Source organism: Papilio polytes, unplaced genomic scaffold, assembly GCF_000836215.1.
Source record: "Papilio polytes unplaced genomic scaffold, Ppol_1.0 DF824047.1, whole genome shotgun sequence".
In the NCBI taxonomy this organism is placed as follows: Eukaryota; Metazoa; Arthropoda; class Insecta; order Lepidoptera; family Papilionidae; genus Papilio; species Papilio polytes.
This window is the reverse complement of record NW_013525157.1, coordinates 1435077-1453243: the sequence shown is the minus strand read 5'-3', so window position 1 is coordinate 1453243 and position 18167 is coordinate 1435077. Positions and strand designations below refer to the sequence as shown.

Genomic DNA, 18167 nt, shown 5'->3' with positions numbered 1-18167 from the left:
AAGAAAAGCACCTTCCAAAGTTTTGGATTATCTACTGCATTTTTGTGCCAGCACATTGCATAAACAATAGTTAATATTTAAACTATAACTAAAAGTATCAATATTTAAAATAAATAAAATAATAAAGGTAGGTACTAACTTATTTCTTGTTGAATCTTTTAGTAAACTTTAATATCATAATGACATCACTCAAACAGTTGTGCTAAAAGGAACATAAAGAAGAAAAAGGACCCAAGTCAAGCACTTAACATTGCGTAAATTATGTGTTGACCAAAGTTGAATATGTTTTTCATTTCATAATATGGTGACATAAGAGATTTTCCACAAAACAATAGGTAAACATTTTTTAACTAATTTCTTTAAAATAAAGTAGTTTATGTGGCAGTTTGACAATATAAATGTAGTTTTTCTTTTACTTACCCATCACCTGAACGCGGCAAATAGCACAAGTATCACACTCTACATCCCAGCTCCACATAGCAACAGCATTCCACTTTTTGAGAGTGAACATTTTATCAGATTTTTGTCCTTCAGTGTCACCACGATCTAATATTTCACAATCTTCTCCCGACATTTCAGAAATAAACAAAAATTAAAAACACCAAGTTATTTGTTTGTTGTAGTGTTGCTGTCAATGTCAAAGTCGAATTGTCAAAACGACTTGTCATTTATTAAACCGTTTACGGATATTGATACCTATAGTGTGTCTAAATAAGTTATAGTGCCACAAGGATATTGTCTATTGTGGCACCTTTTTGACATTGACAGGATGGCGCCTCTGAGCATTTAGGGTTACCAGCAAGGTAATATGTCTGCATTAAAGGCAAATTCTTTCCTTTTGAAAACGAGAACACAAATTCTAAAGGAAGTACTTGTACCTTACAATGTATCTAGGAAATACCGCAAACTTCGTTTGTCGGTTAGAAGGCTCTATAGTTAAAGAATCTTTGTAGCAAACTTTTAGCAATGCACTCTCTTGAGACTTGAGACTGTTAGGGATGGAATAGTCTTAACATAATAGAAATAGTCTTACTTAGCGCTCATATACAGAATAATAGAAAACTTAATTATTGTTGTTTATAATGAAAGCACAGTATGTGGTTAGTTTTTAATACATTTATGAGTACCAGCCCGCTGAAACCATGCCAGTTCATATGACTGTACAGAAAAGTTGTGATGATGATAATACACCTACTGAAGGCGACACTAAATTGGCTATACTACAACTAAAAAACAATAAAGCACCTGGCATTGATAACATTCAAGGCGAACTCCTAAAGTATGCGGGACCCTGTTTTGAAAAGGAATTTCATAAAATGGTGTTGCAAATCTTGACACATGAAGCAATGCCCGAAGACTGGTACCTATCTGTCTTTTGCCCCCTACATAAAAAAGGTGACATTTTAGAATATAGCAATTACAGGGGGATAACCCTCCTTAACAGCTCGTATAAGATCTTTGCCAGAATACTTTTTAATAAGTTAAAGGACTTCATAGAACCAGTTTTAGGCGAGTACCAGTGGGGATTCCGACCAAATTGATTCACCATCGACCAGATCTTCTGCCTTAGGCAGATTCTAGAAAAAACATACGAGTTCAATGTGGACACTCATCATCTTTTTATTGATTTCAAGGCTGCGTATGACAACGTCCACAGAATTTACTTATACCAGGCTATGGCAGATATTGGGATACCAACAAAACTTGTACGTCTAACAGAGATGACCCTTAGGCATACACGGAGCGTTGTTAGGATACAGTCGGACCTATCACAACCATTTAGCACCTATGATGGCCTCACGCACTATCATGCCTACTCTTTAACGTTGCTCTTGAAAAATGCATTCGCGATTCAAAGATCGAGACCAGCGGTAACATATTTTTTAAATCGGCGCAAATTTTGGGATACGCAGATGACCTAGATGTGATCGGCAGGAACATGTCTGAGATAGAGAGTGCGTACCTTGCCCTAGAAAAGACATCTGCGGAGGCCGGCCTGGAAGTCAACAAGGACAAGACAAAGTATCTTAGACATAACAAGCAACAATCACCAACAGCCCAACCAGTATCTGTAAACATTGGCAGTAGCACCTTTGTCAGTGTCGAAAATTTTGTATACCTGGGAACACTTATAACAAATAACAATGACATGTCTTTGGAGATTAACAGGAGAATTACGGCTGCCAATAAATGTTCCTATAGCCTGTCACGATATTTTAGCTCGAAAATACTATCCAGAAGCACTAAAATTCTCCATTATAAGACACTTCTTAGACCAATATTGACGTATGCCTAAGAATGTTGGGTTTTGACAAAGAAAGACGAAGAACGATTGTTGGTGTTTGAGCGTAGGATACTGCGGCGAATACAATCACGAACTTTACCAAATCTTTAATAACCAAATGTCGTCAAGGCCAAAATTGGTCGTCTACGCTGGGCAGGACATGTAGCTAGGATGAGTGACTGCAGAGTGCCCAAGCGCCTATTAGAGAGTCAACCAGAGGGACGTAGATCACGCGGGAGGCCGAAACTAAGATGGCAAGATGATGTCGAACGAGACCTTAAAAATGTCGGCATTAAGGGCTGGAAACAAAAAGCCCAAGATAGACCGATATGGAGGAATTTACTGGACCAGGCCCAGGCCCACCCGCGGCTGTAGTGCTTCTGATAATGATGATGACAACAAAAAATGAGAGTAAATAAATGTTTATTACTACTATAGCCGTACGTAATCGAATTGTATTTCGCTATTATTTCTGTCATCGCTAAATTTTCTACACTGTACTCAATCTTAGAATTGTCCTCTAAATTAATGAATAAGGAAATAATAATTTTAGTTGAGTTCGATAATTATTTAAACTGAATATCGATAGTTTATAATTGTTCGCTGCGTGTTTGTTTCGTCACTACGATAACTGTCTATTAAGTACGGCATTTGCCTTCATACAAATTGAATTCAATATTTCAATTGCGTCATTTATCAAATCTATCTTATTTAGACAAACTATAACAAAAGTTCGACAAAAATCATTAACTTATTATAATATAGTTATAGATACTACAATAATTATTAACAAACAAACATCAAACAAGAAGAAACGATTCCCGCGGCGAGTTTATAAAAACTCGTAATAAACAGTTTACGACACCTGTTTCTTTTAGTTATTCAACAATAAAAAACAAAGGCCCTTCACATATAAACCATATGGTATGATGCAGTATACACCTTCACTCCTTTTTGTTAAAACTTGGCTACATTATATTTGGGTATGTTAGCTCTTCTTTCTAGGTAAGGTCCTTTAAACACGGTCTAAGTAAAGACAACGACCAAATTAAAAATAGTGTAAAACTACAAAAGAAATAACAGAAGACATCAAATAAAACTTAAAAAGGTTTTATAGGCTTTTATTTTTCGATCACAACATTAATACTAAACATAAATTACTTATTTTTAATTATCAAAAGTTTGCTAACCCTGTTCCTAAGCATATATTATACGTTTACATTACGAATACAAACATATCTAAGCATATGTTTTTTTATATTTTATCTCTTCGTGGCAATATTAAATCCTAGGCCACTTTAGCTAATAGCAGAGGAGACAAATATGATAATAACATTTTTTAATAAACTTAGGAGAATAGAAATAGTGAATCAAAGAGACGTGTTTTTTTAAATATAATATATAGTTTTCTTGTGCGTTTCCTATATCGTACCAAATGTTGAACGAAAACATATATAAAAACTTAGGCTGTGGCCATGGAAATCAGTGAAAACAAAGTTAGCAAGTAAGTATTCCAATAGCATTGGGTTTAAAAAATATTTTAGGTGGTATAGAATTATCGTATACGACTAAATTTATATAAAAAAATTAAATGCGTATTGTCACATTAAACGTTGACTAAGATTTATTCGTGTTACAAAGCGTAACAACTGTTCTAATTGGTTATATTCATAAATAAACTAGTGGGAATTAAATAAATTGTACAATATTGCTGACAGCAATAACGCAACGCTAACTCCTAGAGAGCCTGCACTGCTGAAGCAGCCGAACTCCTCAATTTGCACCTGGTATCTAACGTTGTAAGGAAATCTGCAGGCGTTTTCTGTAAAAAAATATGATTTTATGATTCGTAACTCATCTCTCATCTCTCTCTCTCATTTCATTTTCATCTCATTTTAGTTGTGTATGTTTTGTTTTTGTGAGTACCAGAAGATTTCTTCAGTTTTTTTAATACTAAACTAAAAAAAAATCGTACCTGTACAGACAGCACTGAGCGATGTTGAAGCCGCGACTGACGATTGAACGGAAATGTAATAGAATGGACAAGAATTAATGGTCCAGTATCCTTCGCAAGGGTTCTGAAGACCTATTTCTACATTTCCTGTTGTGGCTAAAGTTTGACAGGTTACTGCACCCTCGTCGAGACCGGATAAAGTAGCATTTTGTCTGCAAAAGGATTTATGAGTAAAATATAATGAATGAAATCTTGAAAATAAAGCTGTAGGTAAATTTGGACTAAGAATTACCTAGGTTGTGCCGTGGCCCGCGAAAAGCAAACAATCAAACTTCCAGTTCCGGCGCCGCTGCGTGAAATACGAACTCTTCTGTTATTATTATTTTGATAGAAATAATTCGGACTTATGGCATAAAAGTTGACGTATCCAGGTTCCACGAAATCTTCGAATTGTCTGGTACCCGAAGTCGAGTCTGATGGGTATGTGGAGCCGCAAGTTGGGTTGATAATCCTTCGTCCAACTGAAAATATTTTATTGATATAAATTGAAGAATATAGAACGATGCACAATTTTCAGTTTCAATAAAATAGAGCATGTATTTACCTTCAGCAATCCTGTCGAGAACTGGGTTCATGGTGATTTCTACATTAGTTCCTTCAGTATTTAAAGAAACAGTTTTAATGTCATTGTGTACGTCTCGTACCATACTCCACAAATTATCGAATTGATTCGTCGCAGTTGCAAAAAGAATCCTTAGATCTGTAATGACATATTATTTTTAAATAAACTTAGGCTATAATTTAATCTTTGTGTTACATTAAAATAATTCTTACCTGGAACGGTTTCGTTTAGAATTCTAGCTTGCTCCAAGGCATTTTGTGTGATTTGTATGTTACCACTGCTGAGTAGGAACAGTAGAACTGATGAGTTTCCACCTACGTAGTTCATGGTTCTTTCATTTTCTAATTCATTGTGCATCATTATGCGTATGTTTGTCAAAGATGTTTCCATATTCACTCCTGAGAGCACTGTAGAAATAAATATGTCAATAATTGTATTGCTATTAGCATTAGTGGTAAAACAACAATTGGATGATAAAATAGAGAGAACTTACAAGTCTGATGCCTTCCTAAAGTGTAGTTAGTATGGAAATCAGATATTGAGAAGGTTTTGTTGACGATGACGCTGCCGTCGAAAGCGCTCAGTAGTGTTACACTGGAGCCGTATTTGCTGACTTCGATGTTGTCGAGGAGGTAAGATATTGCGGGATACACGGCCTGAAACTGCCACATGGCGTCCAGTACTATGTACAAGTTGGTTTTGAGGCGATAGTCTACTGAGGTCGCTTCCGTTGTGACGCAGTTCAGGTCATTTAAGTTGTTTGCTGAAATAAAAAATTCAATTTGTAAATTTATTTTCACAGAAAATGGAAAAGTGTTGGCTGAGCTAGCTCAAACAAGTTATATGCCAATACATACAATGCAAACAATAGTGCATAAAAACTTGATTTAAAACTCACAAGCGTAGGTCTGGAAATTAGTGACAGCGCTATTAACGAGGTCCTCCAAACCGCCGGTGATTGTTCCTCTGAGAGGTATGTTTGTGTCCAGAGCCGCGGCAAACGTGTAGGTCTCTGACGCCAAGTTAGTTGACGTAACGTACTGCTGACTCAGTGCCTGACGGTTGCATGCACGAAGATTGGAATTGTAAACTCCGTTCTGAAACATATAAGAACATAATGTTTTAGAGACAGTACGCCTTTAGTCTTTAAAGAGAATAAAAAGACCTTAGGTCAAGTGCATTCAATTATCCAAAGGCATTACATAAAGAGATTTTTAAACAATTTGACTTACCCTCGGAGTATAATACATATCCAAAAGCTGTGACAATTTCAGAGTGTTTGAAGCGCTAAGTATCGACGAAAGAATCGTGCCGAGGACGAATCCGTCGATATCGCCCCGTATCTCCGGGTCAGTCATCTCAACATTGATACGGCTATGCAACATGTAAAATCTGGTCGCTTGTGAACTGTTCCAGTTTCCTGCTGTGCCGATAGATATTGACGGATTGCCTCTTTCTGTTCCTTGAATCAACACAGCTTCGGCTAAATCACCTGAAAGAGTTTTTAGAAATTAATTGCTAGATGTTAACGTCACATAGCATCAAAGAAAAGTAATAAAAGCCTGGTACGTCAGTGCCTAACCTGACAGCGTAGCAGGGTAGATAGAGGTGACAGTCTGTTGCACATTATTGTAGTTGAGGAAACTGCTCTTAGCTAGTTCGAGGACTGGTACTTGCTGCAGTTCAGCACCGGCAGCTATGCCAGCTATAAGATGTCCTGCGGAGACGGCTCCCCAGCGTGTGTTCACCACTCCGCCGAGTATCGGACAGGTACTTTGCCCTAACACTTGACGCTCGGACTTCGCATCACCAAAGCCTGTGTATTCAACGTCGTCCTTCGGATTGTGATGTCTCATGTGACCGTTTTTGTTTGCTGCTTTCCTGATTATTAAAGACATAGTTAAATTATACACTGTGGCATCTACAACCACTAGACTACAATCTACAAGTTTAGAAATAGAGTGACAGTTAGATTTACAGGTTTTAGAGTTATGGAAAACAGAAAGTAGTTCGACTACTCACAATGTAGCTAAATCAATAATTTCAACGTCATCTTCGACGAGGGTAACGGCCCTCGCTGTCCGCAGAGCGCGGTATTGAGACAATTGGTTGCAGCTGTTTTCATTGCCTCGCAGACGGGCGTCTACAGTTGTAGAGAGCATATGATGTAGAGCGCACTACAATAAAATGCAAATACATTAATATTTAAATGACTGTAATAATAGTGTGCTGCAATTTTAAATATGATCTGAAATTACCTTTAATTCGGAGTTAACTGTAGTATTGCTAAGAGTTTGCAAGTTTCCAGGAATAATCCTAGTCAGTAATAATCTATGTCTGTAAAATGAATGGAAGGTAGGTGCGAAAGGAAGAATTGTTGAGCCCGCGCCTAACATTACCTCGGGCTGATGGAATTCGATACCATCTTGTCTGTACCTGAAATATTTATGGAAATATTAGGGACAGTTTCTAAATATATTTGTTCTCCACTCTCCATTATAAAAGAGATAGAGCGGACATCAGGAATATTGTCCAAAAAGTCTATATTTTTTTCGGACTCTCTTTGTATGTTGAATGTTTTACTCACGTATGAAGTAGGAGAACAGCGAGTTGTCTCAAGTCGACGTTGACGTTAGGGTTGTCTTCTATCTTACGAATGATATCGATGAGTACGGGCATGGTGGCTGGCGGCAGGTTGTTTCTGTCCACTAGCTGTGGCGTCGTGTAGCATTCCCTCAGATCTGGTGCTAAGCTTGATTGAGCTGTTAGCTGGGCTCGGGCGCATGGTATTGCGATTAGAATCGCCGTAAACCAGAACATTGTTATATCTGAAACAGTTCATGAACATGAGCTTAGAACGGTGAGCGCTTTGTACTTGAGATATCATGACGTCATTAGGATCTGTTTAGGTATCGATATGCTTATTACTCCTTACTTAAATCTTTGTAACTGGCTGAACAAATAAGAAGGTAGGCAAATATGCGCGATTTCATTTCTATCAACGTTTTGTACATGAATAACATTGAATTAAAAGTGGGTAGTTATTATTTTGGTAAATGTTACTATATATGTTTTTACAATTAGTTCTAAATGTGCATAAATATTGTAAAACAATTATCTTGCATTACATGTAATCCTGCAAACAAAAGTGTGATACGATAATGTAAATCGATGACTGATTCAAAGGAATTTGTTATAACAATATGTCGTTATCTACAACAAGGTGTGCCGGAGGAAATACGGACTTCAAGGTTGAGTTTTTGTTTTAACGTTTTAATTACAAAAAAAATAATTACAGTAGCTCTTAACACTAGATCATTTTTATTTTGATCTCAGTTTGGTTTTAAATATTTTTAACGAATTATTTGGATAACAGGAAATATAATTCAATACGAAGAACATGTATTTTGCGTCAGTGTTTTGATTTTTTTCTATCTTTCCTTATCAGAAATGTCAAAACTTATCAATAAAGTGAAATAACTGAAAATTAAACCATATTATAATACTAATTTTAAAAACTATAAATTACCTTTACCCACAAACTAAGTAGTTATTCTTTTGAACAGTTTTTCAGAGCTAACTGTCACACATTTTATTGTCTGTGTTAGCTTTTTTGTTTACATTTAATTTCGTTTGTTGAAGTACTCATACTATTTGCCTAGATAACAGTTGTCTAATCCAATAGAACTGATAGTAAATTTGGAACTAAAAGTATGTCATCCGTATCGAGGTTATTTTTAGTATGCGTTAGAATTACTTTAAAAACACATTCATGTAACTATGTTAACAGTTGCGAAACAGTTTTGTATAGCCTAAGTAAGCTTACATGTACAGTAAATTAACGTAGTCAACGATACTGACGTAGTAAATAATTAAATCAAAACTGTAAATCAATAAAACTCATTGCCAAGAGTTTTTCAAGATGGTCTCAAACTTTTGGCCGGCAGTGTATAGTTTTACAAATAAACGCGGTATAAACTTAAATAAACTGAGTATAATGAAATATTAGTACAAATTTAACTTTATACAGCGTTTATTTGTAAGGCTGAAATTCTCTAAAGTATACAAGCCTCAGGCATTATATTCATTTTAGAAAATATACTCAATCTAAAAATGTTAGTTATTCCAGCAAAAAGTATGCGCTTTTCATCTTATGAGTTGAAGATTGTAATCGAAAATAATGTTAATTTTGCACTTAATTAACACAATTTATCTATGACTAATTTAGTGAAGGGCTTTAGAACAACCAAAAGACATTTCATATGATGTGAATAAGAAATACCACGTATTGTAAGAAAATTTGATAACCTTGTTTTTCGGCGATCTTATCAATATGAATCCGCTTTCACTTTTTACACTTAACACTTCACTACTCTGCCCAACAAGGGCATGTCCACTCTAAAAGATTATTACTAAATAGTATACAATAGTAATTATTGAGCAAAGCACAGTAAATTCGGTCGCGCCCAACGTGTACCTAACAGAGACTTGTAAAATAAAGGGCAACAGTTTTCACGATAAGATAATAAAAGCAGGTCTAGATAAATTCATACCAACGATAGCTGTGTTGTTATCTCACATTATATCTGTTTTTTACTCGCGATTATACCGATAGTGTTGATTGTGGTGAAATCATTGAACGCGTATGGTTTCTGGAAAGCTTAATTAGATTCGGGAACTATGATGATTAAATTCAGAAATTTTGGATTATATAGACCGATGAATTGAATGAAATTTGTAGTTACATGTAATGTCTTTTATCATCAAATTTACTATTCCGGCAAGCATTGCACTGAAGTGATTATTGGTTGTTAATTTTACTTTGGTTAAAAATGCAAAATTGAGAAAATGGTCTTGAAATATATTTGTCTCGTAATAAATGTTGTTTGTAACCGTCACGTAAATACTGAATAAATCTGATATTTAAAAAAATAAAATTGCAATTATAATATTTTGTACACTACCCAATGCCATGTAAATAATAATTATTATGGTGTAAATAGCCGTTGTTTGAGTCAACAAAAAAATCGACGAGGATGGGATTCGAACCCACGCGTGCAGAGCACATTGGATTAGCAGTCCAACGCCTTAACCACTCGGCCACCTCGTCATGTACCTATGACGCAATATTAACTATTCTGTTATTACATTGGCCGACTTTTATAAAAAAAATCATGAATTTGTGAATTTTAAGTAACCCTTTTCAGTTGTTAAATGTAATGTGAAAGTTAAAACCAAAGTAAAAAAAAACTGTGATTGTCAAAATACAAAATACAAAATCTGAGTGCGATAGACTTTTCTTAAATTTGAAGACATTTTGAAATCAATAAATTCATTGATTGTTGAAATTTGAATAACAATTTATTTTAACAAATAGTGTTCCATCTATTGATAACTATTCTCAAGTCTATTGATAACAAAAAGAAATTGTTTAGAGCGACATCTAGTATTTAAAAAGTGAACTATTTATTTTTGTGTTAACCCTCTATTCAATAGATGGCGCTTTTTAAAACTAAACATGACCTTTGCATAAAAAGTAACTTTTTTATTTTTTACACTATTTTCTAAATTTATATCGCGTTTTTTAATATTACACGAATACATACCGGTACTATATCATATTAGTATTTAATATGCAACGAATACATACAAAAGGATAAGGACACACTTTTGAAGCAACACTTGATAAATCGGATTGTGTTTTAACTATGGGAAATTTATTAAAATCTAAATTCTATGAAATTCGTTTTAACACTGCATAAATCTAGTCGTTGTGTATTTGCTCTAAAAAGTACCTCTGTGTTAATTATTCAATTATATGAGCGATATCCAATTACGCCAGTCCCTACGGATCATTGGTTCTCCTAGTACTAGCTTATACATCGCGTTTAAATTAATTAATTAGTCTTGTGGAGGAGTCGTGCGTGTATATGAGGTAACCAATCTAGATTTGCTTTATTTTTTCTTGAGGCTTGTACCTAAATTATTTACTCATTTCTTACTTGTATTGTACTACATTTATACAATTAAATTATAATTTTTCTGAAAAACATCAAATGTACATAGATCTTAGTTAAATATGAAAATGTTTTATTTTTATGATTCGAAATTCAGACATATTCAAGGGAATTTCTGTTAGGATATACAATCCACCTAGTGAGATCAAACAAAAAACGCATGTTTTTTTGGTTACAGATGTACATTTACGTTAATCTTACTAATATTATAAATGCGAAAGTTTAGATGGATGGATGGATGGATGTTTGTAGCCTAAACGGTTGAACGGATCTCCATGAAATGGCACAGGTTTAGAGCATAGTCTGGAAGAACACATAGGCTACTTTTTATCCCGGGAATAGTTACGGTTCCCGTGGGGTTCATTAATTTAGGTTTTTAATGTTCACTCGATCATTTTGCAACGGTTCAACATATCTTATTGAAATTTGGCACAGATATAAAACAAAGTCTGGAGTACACATGAGATAAGCTTCATCCCAGAGAAATGTCCGGTTCCCGAGGCATATATTATGCGTACGTACATATACGTTAGTAATAATACGTTATTTAAAGTGTATACTATTAATATCAATTTAGTTACAAATAGTTTCCAGTAAAAATGTCCATGACTCCCTCGACTGTAATCTCGTTAGCCGCTAGTTGCAACGGCCACCTCTTTGCTTCTGCTCAACGCCTTGATTACGTACAGATTAAATTTACAGCGGCGTTTTAATTTTCCACCGTTTAGCTTTTAATTTTTAATCGTCGACGTTTGTTGAAGACAAATCTTACACTGAATTGTAATAAAATTGGACAAAATTTACGGCATTTCGTAAGTGTGTTAGAAAAGTGAGTGAAATTACATAAATTACCTATTTACTTCTAAGCGAGTTGAGATCCTTGTCCTATATCGAAGTCTTTTTAAAAAAAAATTATCCACATGATAATTATTACCATATTATTTTCAATCGTTTGATATATTTTTTTCTGAAAGAATCATATAAATCACTATAATTTTATACATTCCAGGCCAATACATTACGTATTGTCTGCCTTTGATATTAACCTCGGCAATTTAACAATGTTCCGGATACGCTCGGTGCAGCGAGTCTAGTCTAGACAATCCATCCCTCTCCTGATTGCTGCATTACATTGATTTGTTCGATACCGCTTCCTACATTTGCATACAACTTTATGTTATTACTTTTACATATTTCAGTTACATGCCACTTATTTAAACAGGCTTTGTTACGGTTTAAGCGTCAACATATATCACATCTTACTTCTTACTCATATTATAAATGCGAATGTTTATATGGATGGATGTTTGTAGCTTAAATTACTGAACGGATTTTGATGATATTTAGCATAGAAGTAAAGCAGTCTGGAAGAATACGTAAGCTACTTACTTTTGTTTTTTTTATTTCGCGCGGACGGATTTGCGGACAAAAGCTAGTCTCTAATATCTAGATTGTATTTCTCTTTGTTGTTATAGAATAAAAATAATAAAAAAGAAAACTCAAATGTTTAGTATTTAAAGCATTTATTAGAATCTGTCAGATGGATTTCAATTAAAACAAACAGGGAGGAGCGCAATCCTTTACCTGTCTGCTGGAATTATGCAATACGAATTAATTGCGCTGGAAGCTGAATTTAATTACCAGCCTCTAGTTGATACACGTTGAGGCAAATTGTTTATCTTTATGTAGTTTTTTGTGTTGTTATTGCATAAGATCATTTTTCGCCCGTATTTTTGTCTATACTTTTGCAATATGTTAGCATTATTATGCATATTATAAACACTAGGTAAACAAGCGATCCTATGTAATAAATGAAACATCGAAAACAATTGTATTTTTTAACCTCATAACTTATATTGCGTAGGATTTTGTGATCTTACTAATATTATAAATGTGAAAGTTTAGATGGATGGATGTTTGTTAGAGTTTGTAGCTTAAACGGCTAAACAGATCTGGATGAAATTTGGCGCAGATTTAGAGCATAATCTGCAAGAAAACATAGGCTACTTACTTTTATTTTTTCAATACCACGCAGATGGAGTCACGGGCGAACGCTAATTAGAACTAAATCATACTTACATGTTATATAAATATAATTACTTTTATTTCGCTGTTATATCGCAAAGCTGTACACGAACATCTTCAAATAATCGGCAGCGAAGCTTCAAGCATTCCGTGTATAAAGGCCTTAATTGCCAATTATACCTATAGAAAAATATAACAGTTAAATATTCCGAGGGCCAGGTAGAAAAATATTGAAGTGAGCGCGGCTAATTGTGAACGTGATCTATCGCCCGCTAGGAAACTGTCCGGAACGTGACCTGTCTGTTTGATTTACTAATTGTCTTGTGTCAGCCTAAAAAAACTTTTATTTATTTAAAACAAAAACAGAACTATATAAAACAGATTAACTGCTTCAGAAATAAGTGATCCTCTAATGTAGATTAAATATGATATTCATACTAAGGGTCGCCTTTAGTGAACAATTCATGACTTTGTAAGTGGCCGTAAGTATTTTAAAACATAGACGTATTACCATAATTAGTTAGCTATCGAATACAAAATGGTTGATTATAAGAATATAATAATAATTAATAGATATTAAGCATTTAATATGCTGTTGGACAAAGGATTTTTCTGCTTTAAAATTTTCTTTATAAACTATATTCATGATGCCATTGTTGTTAGGTGTTAATTCTTTGTTTAAATCAAGCTGGTATTTTGTTGAATAAAATTGATATAAAAGGAAAAGCAAACTGTAAACCTGCTCTATTATTTGTCGAACTGTAACGAGCGCTATTCTTTACCCGTCGTTGAAATTGAAAAGGCAGAATTAATTGCGACTAACTAGAAATTCAATTACTACCTTCTACTTGACAAATGTCGCTGTGATCTTTTATAGTTTTTACAGTAAAGCGGCCACTTGAATTCGCCTTAATAATGAAGCGACATCTACAGATGCGTAACCTACTGTTAATTGACAGAAGTGCGGACGTACAGAAAAAGGACATACGCCTTCTTTTGCGTCCCCTCCGCTGTCAAATCCACATACCCTTACCATCCAATATTGTCAACAACACAACTTACGCCCGTAATCTACACGGTTAGTGTAACTTACCAATTATTGTCCACAAAAATTGCTATTTAAAAATACTAGGAGCTTTACGGAAATTATTACTTTATCTGGTTTATGTTACCACAATAAATGTTCAGGTAATAATATCGAAAAAGTAAACGCTAAGGTTTATTTGTTTTTATTTTACAATTTCTACTGATTGCCACTTTTAATATTTATAAATCGAGATAAACAAGCAGCTGACTTTTATGGAAAAGAAAAGAAAATGCAGGGTGCAGACAGACGCGGCGAGACGTCGTCGGGTCAGGGCGCGGGTTGTGGGGCGGGATAGCGGGGTGGCTGGAGGGCGGGGGAGAGTTCGTAGTTCCCTTCCGCAGCGACGAGACCGCAGAGCCATTGGAATATTTTCAATTTATAACAAACTCTTAGTAAGAAATAAATTGTTACAGATTTAAACAGCATATTTACATGCATATAATTTATAAATAATATCTTAATTTTATACCATGAAAAATTAAACTTACAGAAGGATGGGAGAAACTAAGTAAGGCGCACTACAAAATGTAGCAAGAGTTAAACAAAATGTTATAGATATAACCAACATTGTCAATAAACCAAGTAAAATGGATATTTCCGATAACAACAAACATATTGGCACTTCGATAGTCGTAGCCGGATTGCACACACGAAGCTATTCTATCTATGATCGCAAAGATCAATGTAATGCATCGCGAGGTTAGTGAAAGGGAAAGATTGTCTAGACTAGACCGTTGCCAGACGAGGCTCGAATTTTCGACACTGCTAAATTGAGCGGGTGGAATATAAACTATGAAGGTGGATGAACAATAGAGTTTACTTTATTTGAAATATCCGTATTCTTAATAAATGATATCAGAAATCAATCTTGTAACTTAAATTAAGTCTGTAACTAAGAATCTACTTGTCATTTGTACTCTTATATAAAAGTGTTCAACTAAGTTATTCACAGATCTGCTAAAAGAAAATTACTGTGACAAAGTCTACATAAACTGTATTCGGCCAAAAATTTGAAACGTCTAACGCGTCTATTATTTTTGATCACTAGACTTTGTTTCAAAGATTGTAAAGAAGTGTTTACTTTAGTGGTGAAACTGAAAGCACTTTTGTTCATCCAGTAGTATTCATTTGATCCTTTAGAGCGGTCTCGGATTGTGAGTGGTTGCACAAACAATAAACACGTTTCCTCGGAGCGCCGAGCTCACCTCAATAGCGTCGTGTGCAGCCAGTGTACACAGGAGAGCGACGAGCCCGTGTTAGAAATGTTAACTAACTTACATGTTTGTATACCGGTACGTTAGTAAATTCGCATAATACTACATTCAAATATCTGCTTACAATATACTTATCGGGGCGACATTATTGATACTTTTTAAACGATTAAAGTAACTGGCAACTAATAATTTTGAGTACTGGCTGAATGTGCATCGTAAGTGATAGATGTCAAGTCGAAGATAGAATGACCGATGACAGTTGGAATTGAATGGTGGAATGATGCGCTTTGTTAATATAAAATCAATTGGTTAATATCTGTAAATGTTTTCAATTCGATTAGATGCTGTGAAAGTTATTAGTATGCTGTGAAATTATCAATTAAGATGGTGGTCAACTTAGGATAGTGTTTCTAAAGATATGCGATCGAAAATTCATCTTCCAGTCTCACTTACAGAGTGCATTCAAAAGTTGGATTTACTACACTTTATCCAACGAATATCTTATCGTAATCTCTCCAGTAGTTTTATTACTTTAATTATATTGTACAATAACTTGCATCTTTAAGGTAAAAGCATCATTTGACACTCAATAGATGTGGAAGGAAGCGCTGCCGGCGACACATTATTGGAGCATGCTTCCGCCCCCCTGAATCACTGGTTGCTTTCATTTACGATATAAAAGCTTATGGAATAAAGATATTTTTGTTTCTCATCTTAAATTGTTCAATTGGTAATGAAGAATATAAGTGGCGCATTCAGGTAGGAACATTATCGTCGCTTTATCGAACAATTCTTAAAAATGAAAGGGTTCTATTCCACTTTATTTTGCCAAATATCCTATGTTGAATATTTTTTTTTAAATATTACTAAAAAGAATTTCAATTATTCGATTTCATCAGAACGCAGCTTATTAAAGTTGTTATTTTATACATTTATGGGGCATGTTAATTTTGTTTGAAACAAAGAGTTTCATACGCAGACTGCCAGACGAAGGGTGAATGACATATTGGATGGTGTACTGTGCTGTCAATATACATGTATGTAAGGAAAATGCTGTTCAATAATGGTACGTATCGCAGCAAAATGGAAAATATTTTTATTTATAATTCAAATCGTAACTTATTCAGAATACTTCCAAAATTTTACCACAATCCTTTGTTTAATAAATTATGAAAATAGTTATACGAACTTAGTTTTGATTTTTAATTTACATGCAAGCTAAATATTAACGTAACTTCGGTGTAGGCTGCTTACTGGACTCAAACTTTTAACCGATAGTGAAGATATGAAACATGCTACAGTACGTATGTACAAATATAAATAATTAAAATTGTCTGATAATCAGTTAATAGATTCTACATTTAATGAACAAACACCTTTTAAAGGGCTTTCATGTGGTTAAAAAATCCGTTTTTTCTATCCTCGGAAAGATTTGATAGTACGATGTAATTCAGTTTGCAATCAGGTTCCTAGTTGTTACACGAGAGCGAGCGCGCTTTATTCAATAACTGAGAGCTGCCCGATTGCTGGCTTCCATAGAATAGTTTGCAAGTACCTACAAAATCATTGCTAACAAAATTTCAAGCATATGTTAAAATAAACTAGTTTTTTTATTACCCTTGGTCAGGATAAGGGGTTGGTATAAGTACTTCAATTTGTGATCTAATTGTAGAACTTAGTCCAATTAATGATGATTAAAAAGACCCTCAGTGTACCCTCAGCGCATTTTCCTAATATGATAATGATATTCACTTTTAAAGAACTATAAAGTTGAACATAAAGTCAAAAAGCTTTTAGATTCTTGACATTGTAAACTAATTTTGTTTCTATTTACGTACGCGAACACAAAGCCTTACTTCCAGGAACTGTGCCTTTTACTATTTCAATTTAAAGCTAGTAATACCGGATTCAAACTTCAACATTTACAAAAAAAATTATGTCGGAAATTGATATGAGGAAATAAACCGCGGAAATAGGACAATAATGGTTTCGAAATTTGTTTTAACGAAGTGAAAACAAATATAAATTAAATGATTTGTAGCTAACACTAATATACTATAAATTCTAAAGTCTAGATCATGTTTGTTCTTCTCAAAGTATAGGATAAACTTTAATAAATCGAATAAGCGGATTTCCCATTCATTTTACAATTTCGCTAAGAGCTATGAAGAGTTTTCATCAAACTACTTTCATTCAGTGTTCTAGTTTTAATATCGGCCTCAGAAGTCGGATCTGGAATTGTGTCGGCTCTTTATTCCTGTCCTTCATTTGTGTCGACTAAAGCGCCTTTGTCCAATAGTTAATTCAAATGTTCCATAAATACAGAAGCCATTTACTTCATTGAAACCAATTTCGTAAATTCATATCATACCTATTATACTGTGCTTAATTCAATTGGCATTTCAAAATTGTTATTTAGGAGTGATTTTTTTGTCATGACATCATTAAATAACTACAAAATTTTACGTTATATCGATGTACATTTAAGGAACATTAATATACCTAAATGCTTCATCATGGCGCCGCAACTACGATATAATAAAGGAGTACCGTGGCATCCGGCACCTGTTACACTAACCACAAATTACTGAACTTCCCTAGTTTTGTTAAACTATAGATAGTTCTACGATCTATTTAAAAATAACTAAAGGATCCAACATCTGCTGCATAGATATAAATATCAATGTTGACCCTAGAAATAAAGTAATTAAGTAGTAACTTATTTCTTAAACATTTCTAAAGTATATTAGAAGCTTCATGTCCTTGTAAATTGCTTGATTAACATCATGTCTTAATTTGCCTTTTAACTTATTTTAATAAGAACGTACTGTAAAGATAAAGCAATACAAGTATTTCCGTATTTCGCTCACGACGGCGCCGCACATTGGGCTGTATCAAGTTGCTCCATAGACAACTTTATCTGATGTTTGAAATGTCTCTTTTTTTTGCTTGAATGTGCTTTGT

At 34.3% G+C, this 18167-nt stretch overlaps 2 protein-coding genes and 1 non-coding gene across 3 annotated transcripts in view; all 3 read right to left on the bottom strand.

Annotated features, from left to right (window-relative positions):
• LOC106100625 (RING-box protein 2) overlaps positions 1–668 on the bottom strand; it is a 28934-nt gene extending 28266 nt beyond the window's left edge. The window contains exon 1 of the mRNA XM_013279560.1: positions 421–668. Within this exon, the coding sequence (XP_013135014.1) occupies positions 421–574 (154 nt within the window). The 5' untranslated portion in view covers positions 575–668. The remainder of the gene's footprint in view (positions 1–420) is intronic.
• Positions 669–3378: 2710 nt separating this feature from the next.
• On the bottom strand, positions 3379–9371 carry LOC106100834. Its single transcript, XM_013279893.1, has 13 exons — positions 9169–9371; positions 7448–7688; positions 7119–7296; positions 6883–7037; positions 6443–6741; positions 6093–6352; positions 5759–5957; positions 5354–5623; positions 5073–5267; positions 4843–4998; positions 4531–4759; positions 4260–4450; positions 3379–4106 (listed from the first exon to the last, which is right to left on the bottom strand). Exons 2-13 carry the CDS (start codon positions 7678–7680, stop codon positions 3964–3966), a joined length of 2508 nt encoding a protein of 835 aa, XP_013135347.1. The 5' UTR covers positions 7681–7688; positions 9169–9371; the 3' UTR covers positions 3379–3963.
• Positions 9372–9888: 517 nt separating this feature from the next.
• Trnas-gcu lies at positions 9889–9970 on the bottom strand. Its single transcript has one exon. It is a non-coding gene; the product is annotated as a tRNA-Ser (tRNA).
• Positions 9971–18167: the final 8197 nt, after the last annotated feature.

Excerpts from the sequence above, each read along its gene's own strand:
- LOC106100834 (XM_013279893.1), bottom strand. The coding sequence starts at position 7,680 with ATGTTCTGGTTTACGGCGATTCTAATCGCAATACCATGCGCCCGAGCC. Across the intron at positions 5,268-5,353 it reads TTTAGGAAGGCATCAGACTT|TGCTCTCAGGAGTGAATATG; the intron begins GTAAGTTCTCTC and ends TTATTTCTACAG. Across the intron at positions 4,451-4,530 it reads CGGGCCACGGCACAACCTAG|ACAAAATGCTACTTTATCCG; the intron begins GTAATTCTTAGT and ends ATCCTTTTGCAG.